The sequence below is a fragment of the Pelobates fuscus genome, chromosome 6, assembly GCF_036172605.1.
Source record: "Pelobates fuscus isolate aPelFus1 chromosome 6, aPelFus1.pri, whole genome shotgun sequence".
Classification (NCBI taxonomy): domain Eukaryota; kingdom Metazoa; phylum Chordata; class Amphibia; order Anura; family Pelobatidae; genus Pelobates; species Pelobates fuscus.
Genome location: NC_086322.1, coordinates 131258529 through 131271957, shown reverse-complemented (window position 1 = coordinate 131271957; position 13429 = coordinate 131258529). Strand labels below are relative to the sequence as shown.

Genomic DNA, 13429 nt, shown 5'->3' with positions numbered 1-13429 from the left:
ATAAATGCCACAGTGAGTGTGCCCATTAATAAATATCACCGTAAGTTTGCCAGTTAATAAATGCCACAGTTAGTGTGCCATTAATAAATATTACAGAAGGTTTTCCAGTTAATAAATGCCACAAATAGTGTGCCCATTAATAAATATCATAGTAAGTTTGCCATTTAATAAATGCCACAAATAGTGTGCCCATTAATAAATATCACAGTAAGTTTGCCAGTTAATAAATGCCACAGTGAGTGTGCCCATTAATAAATATCACCGTAAGTTTGCCAGTTAATAAATGCAACAGTTAGTGTGCCCATTAATAAATATCACAGTACGTTTGCCAGTTAATAAATGCCACAGTCAGTGTGCCCATTAATAAATATCACAGTAAGTTTGCCAGTTAATAAATGCAACAGTTAGTGTGCCCATTAATAAATATCACAGTACGTTTGCCAGTTAATAAATGCCACAGTTAGTGTGCCCATTAATAAATATCACAGTAAGTTTGCCATTTAATAAATGCCACAAATAGTGTGCCCATTAATAAATATCACAGTAAGTTTGCCAGTTAATAAATGCCACAGTTAGTGTGCCCATTAATAAATATCACAGTAAGTTTGCCAGTTAATAAATGCCACAGTGAGTGTGCCCATTAATAAATATCACCGTAAGTTTGCCAGTTAATAAATGCCACAGTTAGTGTGCCATTAATAAATATTACAGAAGGTTTTCCAGTTAATAAATGCCACAAATAGTGTGCCCATTAATAAATATCATAGTAAGTTTGCCATTTAATAAATGCCACAAATAGTGTGCCCATTAATAAATATCACAGTAAGTTTGCCAGTTAATAAATGCCACAGTGAGTGTGCCCATTAATAAATATCACCGTAAGTTTGCCAGTTAATAAATGCCACAGTTAGTGTGCCATTAATAAATATTACAGAAGGTTTTCCAGTTAATAAATGCCACAAATAGTGTGCCCATTAATAAATATCATAGTAAGTTTGCCATTTAATAAATGCCACAAATAGTGTGCCCATTAATAAATATTACAGTAAGTTTGACCATCAATAAATATCACAATAAGTTTGACAATTAAATATCACAGTATATTTGACAATTAATAAATATAACAGCCAGTATGTCCATTAATAAATATGACAGTAAATTTGACAATGAATGAATATGACAGTCAGTTTGTGTGTGTGTAGTGAATTCCACACTGATTGTGGGTGTGTAGTATGAGAGAGAGTTTGTGGGGTAGGATAGGGGCTGAGTTTTGTGGGGACTAAGAGGATAGCAGCTTTCTATTTTTTATTATTGTATTTATTTTTTTATATTATTTAATTTTACAATTTTTTAAGTGTATTCCCCCTCTCTGTTTGTTACCTGTGGCCATGGAGGAGGGGAGTACAGCATACACACTGGTGGTCTGGTGTCTCTGTAGAGGTTCTAAGCCTTCTTCTCAGGCTCTGCCAGCTGATGGCTCTTTGTGCGATCCTCGGCACCACATGGAATTGAGCATTGCAATAGTAATCGCGGCACAACTCTAAAAAGACTCGTTAAGGGGGAGATCTTTGATCTCCCTTAATGGGTCTTTTTGTATGTATGGTGGTCCGGGCCCCTTACATGTGTAGTGGTTGAACCCGCCTGATGACAGCACTGGGCAGTAGCACAATGCTGCGACACACTGGTTGCAGAGCGCTACCTAAAACAATATCAAGAATTTTTTTAAATTAACTCCTTTATGGTCAAGTGGTATGCATTTAAAACATTGCTGTTGAAAAAGTTACCTGCTGACCAACTCTTAAATAAAACTGTTTTGCATTATTATAGTGCCATTAAAAACAGGGCTGTTTGAAACAACATTTAAGGATAAGGTTAGCGTTAGGTGAGGCTAGGGTTTAAGTTAGTGAGTTAGGACTAGGCTGATTTTAAGTTTGAGAGGCTTAGGGTTAAGATGCACTTTATTGAAGGATACCTGCTTTGGGCTGTAATTTCCATTATTTGTAATCAGGTCTTGAGTGTAGAGTTACAGCTCCAGCATTTTGAAGGTAAGGACTCTCTAAATCTAAGACCCACTGAAGGAGTTAAGTGCTTCATTATAGCATTAGCTGCCGCCATACATCCCACAATGTAATGGTATTCACCATTACAGACATCACTATAATGAAAATGATCTATTTCACATTAGTGGCTGTGGCGAAACCAACTTCGCCACTGTGAGCTGGAGAAGCCTGGTTGCTCGCCTGCTCCCTTTGGACTATGGACCAGACTTGAAAAAGGTTTATTTCCCCTGCCGAAAGGTTTATTCGTGCTTTCTGCCAGGGTGTTCGGTAGATTTTATCTACCGAACCAACTACCGTACGAGGGACCACCTAGAAGATGGAGTGTGCCGTCAGTTGACCGCCCAGAAGCTGCGGTTAACCGCAGCTTAATTGACAAACGCTGGGTGGCCTTTGTTCGTTTGCCGAACACGTGGCAGTGGCCATTTTAACTCCCGAACGGCCAGCGGTGCTCAGCACTCAAACTATGGAACTGTAAACGGACACTTAATTGCACGAACACCGCTGAGCCGTCCGTCGCCTGGGTCCTAATCGTACAAGGTTAACCGAACACCGGAATTCGGTATTTCTATGTGAACTGTGGTAACCCAGATAGCTATGCCATGGAGCCTATTCGTGTGATTAAAGACTTTGGCTCCATGGCGATTAAACTGTATCCGTGTGGTCTGGGTGCCATTCACCTAATAATGTGCACCCAGACCTGAGCTATCTGGGGATATGTTACATGTCTCTGTGTAATGGATTAAAAGTAACTTTATACATTTTAAAGCATAATACTGTATTTAGGTTCCCACATGTGTAATGGAGTCTGGTCTCTGGCCTGGGAGATAATTGGATTACTTCTCCAATTATCTCCAGGGCAGAAGGGAGGAAACCAGGATGCATTGTGGGAATGTTTACTGCTGTGTGTCTGTAATTGGTTTATGTCTGTCCTTTGTTACAGTCTTCCATTTGGTCCCCTAGGGGAGTGTCCACCAGGTGGGAGACCTGCATAAATACTGGGCATGTAGCCCTGAGTAAATGAGTTCCTGCTTAACCCTGAAGCTGAAGTGTTGTCTCATTCTTGGGGGGAATTTGACTGTATGCCGACTGCCAGGAGTGTAAGCTGTTCGTATTGCTTTTCCTGTTCGGCTACTTCCAGGGTTCGTGTGTCTGCTGTTCGAGAGTTGGTGAATCCGTGCAGGTTGGAGTTCGGGAAATTGGTGCTTACAGTAGCTGCTGGTCTATCCTAGGGGATTATCGCCTAAACTGGGTTTTATCCCCTTGTGTGCAAAACGGTCCGTTACAATTGGTGGCAAGCGGCGGGATCGTTCCTACAACCAGAGGGACAGCTACAGACAACACCATTCCTGGATTACAAAGTGAGGGCAACGCCAGTACCCGTACAGCGCCCCTATCTACAAGGAACCAACTGCAGCAGAGGAAGCATGGCACCCAGCTACACTCAAGAGGCGTATGACAGAGAAGTCACCGCGGTGCTGGCTTTATGCGGACCCAACCCCTCAGAGTATATAGTGCAGCGTGTGAAGAAAGCAGTGAGAGAGTACTTGCCATGGGAATCAGAGCGGGCCAGGGGGTTTGCAGTCCTTCCTCCCCAGCGGCAGTGTGTACCCCAGGGAGCAGAAGGTGCCGTCTTTCCTCCCCAGCGGCAGTGTGTACCCCAGGGAGCTGATGGTGTCGTCCGTCCTCCCCAGCGGCAGTGTGTGTCCCAGGGAGCAGAAGGTACCGTCCTTCCTCCCCAGTGGCAGTGTGTACCCAGGGAGCTGATGGTGTCGTCCGTCCTCCCCAGCGGCAGTGTGTACCCCAGGGAGCAGAAGGTGCCGTCCTTCCTCGCCAGCGGCAGTGTGTAACCCAGGGAGCTGATGGTGTCGTCCGTCCTCCCCAGCGGCAGTGTGTACCCCAGGGAGCAGAAGGTATCATCCTTCCTCCCCAGCGGCAGTGTGTAACCCAGGGAGCTGATGGTGTCGTCCGTCCTCCCCAGCGGCAGTGTGTGTCCCAGGGAGCAGAAGGTATTGTCCTTCCTCCCCAGCAGCAGTGTGTACCCCAGGGAGCTGATGGTGTCGTCCGTCCTCCCCAGCGGCAGTGTGAGCCCCAGGGAGCTGAAGGTGCAGTCCTTCCTCCCCAGCGGCAGTGTGTGTCCCAGGGAGCAGAAGGTATCGTCCTTCCTCCCCAGCGGCAGTGTGTACCCCAGGGAGCTGATGGTGTCGTCCGTCCTCCCCAGCGGCAGTGTGTAACCCAGGGAGCAGAAGGTGTCGTCCTTCCTCCCCAGCGGCAGTGTGTCCTGCAGGGAGCAGAGACCGTCAGTCTCGCACCCCAACAGCAGGACGAGAGAATGAAAGGGGAGACAGCTGGTCTCCCTTTCCACCAGCAGAAAGAGTGCCAGGGAGAGGAGCCTGCTAACCCCTCTTCCCAGCGGCAGTTTACCGTCCAGAGAGAGGAGCTGGCTACACCCTCTCTCCAGCGGCAGCCTAGCCCACCAAGGGGAGATGTTAAGCCCCACAACTGTGCAGATGGGACCGTAGTCTCTGCACTTACAGCACAAGGGGTAGGGACAGTCGGTCCTGTCCCCCAGCCAAAGAGCGATATATCCAAAGGGGAGACAGTCGGTCTCCCCCTCCGGCAGCTGAGCTGTGCACCTAAAGGGGAGACAGTCAGTCTCCAGCAACCAGGCTCCAACCAGACTACTCCCGTGGTAGTGCTGGCACCAGGACAGAGTACCGCTGGTCTTTGCCCCCTCAGCAACCCACCAAGGCAGCCTACCAGTCCCCCACACAGCCGTGGTGAGGCACCTGGACCTGGACAAGATTCTCCCTCACCCAGGTGTAGTAACCGTTTATTGTGGGTGGGCTGCACTGCTGTTTCTGTTTTGTGGGTGGGTTGCTGGACTAACCAGGGCACTGACCGGCAGAAGGTCAGGTACCCTGTTAGTCTAATTGGTAAAGGGGAGAATTGTGGCGAAACCAACTTCGCCACTGTGAGCTGGAGAAGCCTGGTTGCTCGCCTGCTCCCTTTGGACTATGGACCAGACTTGAAAAAGGTTTATTTCCCCTGCCGAAAGGTTTATTCGTGCTTTCTGCCAGGGTGTTCGGTAGATTTTATCTACCGAACCAACTACCGTACGAGGGACCACCTAGAAGATGGAGTGTGCCGTCAGTTGACCGCCCAGAAGCTGCGGTTAACCGCAGCTTAATTGACAAACGCTGGGTGGCCTTTGTTCGTTTGCCGAACACGTGGCAGCGGCCATTTTAACTCCCGAACGGCCAGCGGTGCTCAGCACTCAAACTATGGAACTGTAAACGGACACTTAATTGCACGAACACCGCTGAGCCGTCTGTCGCCTGGGTCCTAATCGTACAAGGTTAACCGAACACCGGAATTCGGTATTTCTATGTGAACTGTGGTAACCCAGATAGCTATGCCATGGAGCCTATTCGTGTGATTAAAGACTTTGGCTCCATGGCGATTAAACTGTATCCGTGTGGTCTGGGTGCCATTCACCTAATAATGTGCACCCAGACCTGAGCTATCTGGGGATATGTTACATGTCTCTGTGTAATGGATTAAAAGTAACTTTATACATTTTAAAGCATAATACTGTATTTAGGTTCCCACATGTGTAATGGAGTCTGGTCTCTGGCCTGGGAGATAATTGGATTACTTCTCCAATTATCTCCAGGGCAGAAGGGAGGAAACCAGGATGCATTGTGGGAATGTTTACTGCTGTGTGTCTGTAATTGGTTTATGTCTGTCCTTTGTTACAGTCTTCCATTTGGTCCCCTAGGGGAGTGTCCACCAGGTGGGAGACCTGCATAAATACTGGGCATGTAGCCCTGAGTAAATGAGTTCCTGCTTAACCCTGAAGCTGAAGTGTTGTCTCATTCTTGGGGGGAATTTGACTGTATGCCGACTGCCAGGAGTGTAAGCTGTTCGTATTGCTTTTCCTGTTCGGCTACTTCCAGGGTTTGTGTGTCTGCTGTTCGAGAGTTGGTGAATCCGTGCAGTTTGGAGTTCGGGAAATTGGTGCTTACAGTAGCTGCTGGTCTATCCTAGGGGATTATCGCCTAAACTGGGTTTTATCCCCTTTTGAGCAAAACGGTCCGTTACAGTGGCATTTTAGTGTTGCTTAGTGACTTGCAACATGTCAAAGTTCGCCAATGACACAGCAATAAGACACCATCTTACCAATAAGTTAGATTGTCAGACTGTGATGTCACAGTAAAGAGGTAACATTAAGAAAACTAACAGCTCGGCTAACCGGTGAAATGCCATTTGCTTACACACTGATACACTTAACAGAAGCAGTGTCAATGATCAAGTCTGTTGCTGCTGGCTCTGCCTCTGACCTGCCCGCATGCCTGACATAATCAGAAGTGATTCTGTGAGCTAATCACAATGCTTTCCCATAGGATTGGCTGAGGCTGTCAAGCCATTACATCAGGGGCAGAGCCGGCACATATCTGAGACTGTTACGGAGTTAGATCAGGGGCAGAACCGGCACATATCTGGGACTGTTACGGAGTTAGATCAGGGGCAGAGCCGGCACAAGCCTATGATCTGAAAGATGATGTGTTTGGGGGTGTCTGATAGCAGATGTATGACATATGTAGTGACAAGAAAATATAGCCAGTCTGCACATGCTGTGTGAGTGATGAAAGTCAGTGCTGGATTACCTACTTCATGGACCTAGATCTGAAAATGACCATAGTCCTTGATATATAATGTATTATTATTTAAAAGATGAGCCAGACCTCCATCTACAACAAAACTTTGTTGCCACATATCGAACCATTCCCATGAAATCCACTGGGAGAGCAATGTATATGTGGGGCACACTGCCTATGGTCCACAGACATATGGAATCCCTCCTAACAGGGAGCTAAGTGGCCATGGAGCGAGGCTTTCTAATGGCAGATACAAAATGATGTTTATACAATGTTAAAGCTACCTTTGGCATTCCGTGTGTTATAGACAGGGCCAGTGTATTGCTCAGCCAGGCAGGGTTCTGTGTAGTATCATTTTTTTTTTATTTTTTTTTTAACTCCAGGCCCATGAAGCCCCTAATCAGGCACTGTGCATGCTGATTTGTAATGAGAAAGTTGGACACAATCGATACTGTCAGCCAGATGAGATTTCTGACTGCATGGTTGACAGCTTGTAGTAGCCCTACAATCAGAAAAAAAAAAGTATTACACATTAACCTACCACAAATCCTCATATTCTATAAGCATGTTTATTGAAGACCTTATTCACCTTCAATAAAATGTTGGTACTATATCTATTCTAATATTGATAATAAACAAGACAACAGTGAATGGGAGGAACTACTGGAGTAGGGCAACTTATAAAATAGGGTTTTGTGTAAATTTATGGTGATGGTGGAGATAGGAGTTTTGGACCCCTAGTCTTGGGAGAGGGGTCCATTGTTTTTGCAGACACAGTGTTTGAGACCCTTTTGCTCTATAGAACTATATTCTAGTCTATATTGGGAAGGAGCTTGAAAACTTTTATATTTATTAGGTCCTACAGGTATTTGCGTCAAGAACTCAAATCCTAAAGAAAATATAGACAAAAAAAATGCCAGAACAAGCACTCCAAATCCAGACATATTTCAATCGATTTGGTGCATAAATAGAAAAACACCTTACGTGCTTTAGACCTACTATGTTTAAGGACCTGTAGATCCAAAGCACCTTGCATGTTTTTCTTCATCTTTCCCCTAGTTTATTTTTGCAATAAACTATTTTTGCATTTGGAGTGGTTGTTCTTGCATTTTTTTTTTATTTGGCTATATTATTAATTCACTCCATCCCATCATCACAATGGATTAAGGGGTAGTAGTCATTCATTGCCCCCTGGTCAATCTTGGGCCCCCACCTGACATGTATGGGAACTGTCTAGCTTGGCTTAAAACCTGGGTTTCACCATACTCAGATATGTTTACTTTTCTGCAACTGTTTATATATTTATTTATATTCATTAATAAATGTATTTTGTAACATGCTACGCTCTGCATGCCCTGTTGGGTAACATTAGGCAACTTAACTTTTGGTGCTCACGTAATGTGACCTTATGTCTACTTTTCTTCCATAAATGATGGGTTTTTACGTCTTGAAAATTAAATGATGTCAAAGTATTATTTTCTGACAATTCATGTAGTAAATGTCATTATTGTCTAACTTTTCTGTAGCAGTATGTATAATTTAGAAAATTGCTTATTTTTTATTTTATTTTTTTAAATCTATCTCACCACAGGTTATACAGGCCCTCTTAAGGAAATCCCACCTGAGAAGTTCAATGAAACTGCTGTCCCTAAATACTACATGTCTCCATGGCAAGAAGCAATTGTGAATGATCCAGATCTTCTGGAGAGCTTGTACCCTAAAATGCCCAATCCTGGCGAAATGGCAGAAACTCCTGATTTCAGAAGCTTCAATAGGTAATTGCATTGAAAGCATTTCATTATCCTTATTACACCCACTCTACTACCGTCAAAACCAGCAATTTTAGCATCCTACTTATTTTCAATTAATATCCACTTTAGCAGCATTTATATGTCACTGGACAATACTTGGAAAATGCGGAACATTCAACTTGAAGTAAGAATCAGAGGAGTAAAAATGCACTGAAGACAGCTATTTGAGGAGCAATATGTAACAACAACTTGAAGGCCAGCTGTAGTACGGAAATGCCCAGGGGTAACTTGTCAAATAGTTTAGTGCCAGAGCACTCCTTGCACCATAACAAGTACTTGGCCTTTTAAGGGTAAATCAAGAAATATTTTGCCAAGTACCACAACCATTTTGGCTTGCATGCAAGGACCTGCTCTGCGCAGTGATTTAACATAAAAACCAGCCAGTTCTGGAATACTTACCCTTTCTATTCAGGGTATAGCTCTACCTTTGGCTGCTTCCAATCATCTGGTCAGAAATGTTGGCTATTGGCTAAGCTCTCTTCTTCCCATGCGTAGACCATTGCTCACTGGATAGGTGCACATAGCCAGGTCCATTAAACAGTGAACTAAGCTACAGTTTATAAAGCAGTTCCATCCGTGATAAGTGAAAGTGTTGCTAGGGTGATAAACTACTCATCCCATAAACTACCTCTGAACAGGCATTTATGTCACAAAAGTCTCTTCCGGATGTGATAGGGAACACCAAGCAAACTTTAAAGGTATGCATTGTTTTTTCTAATGCATTAAAAATGGTTTTAATCCATAGTTTCCTTTTAAATGTTAATGAGTGACATCAACACAATGAAATCATAAGGCCATCAATACAATAATACTATAGGATGATATGCTATCTTTTCTACTTTTGTTACATATGAAAATAACTTGTTTCTTTTATATTACATCCATAAATGATATTACAATCATGTTACCATATATGACCACTGTTTGGTATTTTATAGCATGACTCAGATTGTGTCACTTACAGTTCCTTGTGTTTGCTAGTTACAGAGGTGTAAAACAGTGCTTGCCTGCCTGCCAACAAACTAGGTCAGCTGTGCGATAATGATCCAGACCTAGGCTGCTAATTAACCTGAAATAGATCATTACGGCATAGCAGTGGTCTGTCTTATTTAATCTTTCATGAATGGCACAATCATTACGTATTTTTTATAAAATAATAAGACCCTGCATTATATCATTGAAGCATTGGGTAAAATGCATATGAAGAGAAATACGTTGCATGTAAAGTAGGACACTAACACACTGACATTCACGAAATGTCTGGAAATAAATTGCAGAAAACAATTGATAAACTTTGAACATTCACTTATACTAGACTCGCCATACTGGAGTGAGCAAAGAAATGACTATCACCATATTTATGTTTTTCACACTGTTTTGTAGTCAGAGACGCACAATATTTATTGGTGACCAAAACCACCATCTTATGCTTCCATACTTAATATTATAGGGTAGGTTTTTCCGAGGTTTTCAGGATAGTGGTGATTTGTTTCCAATTACTTTCAAATGTCCATGCATTTGTAATCTGGGTCCTGGTTATAAATTCAATCTGGTAAGGAAAATAAAATTGTGTCACATAAACTCCAAGTGTGCTATTCTTCCACTGCACTTCTGTATACCATATTAGCGTTGGTAAAGGCCTCACATTTCCCTCACATTGGTCAATGAAGAGTAGAGATTATTTTGAAATAGATTTTAAACTGTTGCAAAACATGAATGATATATCACACCCAATGTATTCCTCCAAAGTGTCCTATTAGGATATAGGCATAGGCACAATCATACACTATCTTACTCAATATTATTTAACAAAAGGCTCTTGTGTGCTTACTACTAGTGTCAAATACTGTTTTCTTGGGATAGCTTGTATTACCCAATGCCAACCTTATTGATTAATATTTAAAGGAACACTTCAGCGTTGTTAAGTAGTATACCAGGTCCCCTTTTCCATCTGTACAAGATAAAATAAAGAGTGGCAAAAAGGGTCTCAGCATGCACCTTGCTCCATTCTTCTCACCTGGCTTGGTGCATGTATCATCAATCACCGCACAATGCTTTCCATAAAGCAATCAGAAAGCACACCCTCCTCCTACCTGTCTGATTGACAGCCAACAGAGTTCAATTTAGGAGATTTATAAAAGTATGATTTCTCTCCAAGACAGTAACTAATTTTGTTTTGGAGTGTTCCTTTAAATCAAAACATCTTTTCAGGTACACATTTGACATCAAACATTATTGATCAAAATGTCTTCTATTCAGAGCAAACCTTTTATTCTATGCATACTTTGCATACTTTAATTGCTTATTTTATTTTGAAATTACAGAGCCGCCACCCCATTTGGGGGATTTGAAAATGCATCCAGATTTAAGGTTCCGGAATATGATCTATTTGCAATGAGCGATCCAACTTTTGACATGCCCAACCCTCTCAGTACAAGAAGGTCTTTTAACAGAACGGCCCAAGGATGGACATCTGATCAAGTTCCTATTATACTGTATTCTGACCTATTCAATCCTGACGTCCCAGAGACTGATGATCTGTGAATCACATACATGTATTTAGAGTAAATATGCCATGGAGAGTATATGTACCTTCCCCTGTATATTAATGTCATGCCTACACTTGTCACAGCCCTTCGTCTGTGTGGGTCTGGGATATGAGTAGGTAAGAGTTAGCTCAACCATTCTTCTGCACTTCAAATATATCATGCCCCTTTCTGAGCTAGCTACCACTTATCCAATCTGACTTTAGGGAATTTTCCAAAAAAAAAACCAGTATGATTAAAATGTTTTTGTTTCTTTTTGTCAAAAAATTAACTCTGCTGGAAATTGTCACTGAAAACCTTTACATAGATTCATATTTAGATAAGCTTTTTTTTTAATTCTGTTTAACATACTTTGCTAAGTAAAGAAGCAGAATTTTGGCAAATGGTTGGCAATATTATGTTTGCCATATTCAGTTATGGTGACCCAAAAGTAACCGAAAAACCGTCACATTCGTGATTCCCATTAAGGATGCAATGATCTGTCCATTAATGAACTATCTGACACCATAGCCCCTAACCTATGCTATGTTTCAATAGCTGCCTTGAACAGCATACATATGGTAAGGGAGTCTATTTATAAAGTGAACACAGAGATTAAAGCATACACTGAATTTCTCACTTGTGTGTATCTGCCCAGAATCCCTGGCTGCAGTGTAAGCATGGTATGGTATGTGATTCCATAGAAACGCTGTCTGCTGATATGTAGCTGTGCTCAACAACGCTCTAGTGATTTGAATATTCTACCTAGGCACACAAAAGCTTATACATTGTTAAACTAATAACACAAGAGTTGAAACACAGATTTCTATCTTCACTGATGTAACTGTACTTTAGAACACAGATGATCCTTAAGGGAGGTGTAAATTATACACAATTTATGTACCAATAATAATCCAAATAGTTTGTTATAAATGCTTTCACAACACTTACCTTTCATATCCTGGGGTCAAAGTGTGTCAGGAACCTAAACGTACAGAGCTGAGTATCAACAAATGGACTAAACATACAGAACTGAGCATCAAAAAAATAGACTAAATATACAGAACTGAGTATCAACAAATAAACATTCGGTTCTCAGAGTGGCCAGAATAACGGTGGACAGTGTCAGCGAGAATAGCCAACGTCAAGGACAGGATACAGAGATCAGAAGAAACGTATTACAAGTCCGTATTAGGTACTAGAAAAATTATACACAAGGGATGAGCTCTTGGGCTACTAGAATCACAACAGGGCAACATGGAGTGGGAGAGCTCTTGGGCTACTAGAATCACAACAGGGCAACATGGAGTAGGCAGTACTTAATTCCTATTTATTCAGACCCGAATTCGGTCCAGCGAATTTGCCGTTTGGATCCAAATTTGGTCGCCTATAAGAACACGTTGTGTGTGAGCGTAAGCATCAAATAGAATGCGAAGGGGGTGTGGAAGGTAAGAGGCTAGCGATCCTGACATCGTGGGTCTGGCCTTCCTAGGACTCTGATGCCTTATTATAGAACATATTAAACTGTAAAACTGTGAATTTACTCTCAGCACTGTCAATTCTGATATATGATCGCCATTAATTGTCTAGAGTAGTGTTTTCCAAACCAGACCTCAAGGCCCCTCTACCAGTCCGGATTTGGGGGTTACCCAGTTGTGTCTAAGGTGTTTTTTAGAGGAAAAAAAATCACCTTGACACAATTGGTTAATCCCCAAATCCTGGACTGGTACAGGGCCTTGAGGACTGGTTTGGAAGACACTGGTTTAGAGTAATTGGCAAGGTAACACTGCAGGGATATTTGTTAAAGGCTAGCAATGTGTGTCATGTGGACAATTGTACCCCCTATGTGTATAATCTATCAATATGTGCTTCTGTCTATGTACAGTTACAATATACAACATTGTTGCAAAGATGATTTTAGCATTGTAATGATACATTCTCTGTAATTCAAACTGGCATCAGGCAACACATTAGACTGCTTAGCATATTGTATGTAGCTACAATGAGATGTCCAGTGTGTAAAATGTGTGATTAATGTTTGTGTGACTCCAATAGAAATAAAACAACTCTGATCTCTTTCTAAGAATATGTAATGTTATGTAACAATGGGTTTTAAACCCTTAATGCAACAAGTCAACACACCTTAATTGTCATTCAACCACATCAAAAAGCAATCCTAGATACAACAAAAGGGACATTAATCCTGCCCTACAGGCAAATGATTATGTTTGTTGTGACACTTAGTTTAATACAAACACATCATTACATCATTGTTATGATATAATATTGTTTTGGAAATGGAAAGATATATTGGATAGGAATGCATGTATGATATAATGATATACTCATGTTTTGGAGTGGAATAACATATGCAT

General features: G+C 42.1%; 1 protein-coding gene across 1 annotated transcript in view; it reads left to right on the top strand.

Moving 5' to 3' along the window:
- MYOZ2 (myozenin 2) overlaps nt 1-13132 on the top strand; it is a 79846-nt gene extending 66714 nt beyond the window's left edge. Inside the window, exons 5-6 of the mRNA XM_063458252.1 lie at nt 8310-8493; nt 10854-13132. Coding sequence (XP_063314322.1) covers nt 8310-8493; nt 10854-11073 — 404 coding nt within the window. The 3' untranslated portion in view covers nt 11074-13132. The remainder of the gene's footprint in view (nt 1-8309; nt 8494-10853) is intronic.
- Nucleotides 13133-13429: the final 297 nt, after the last annotated feature.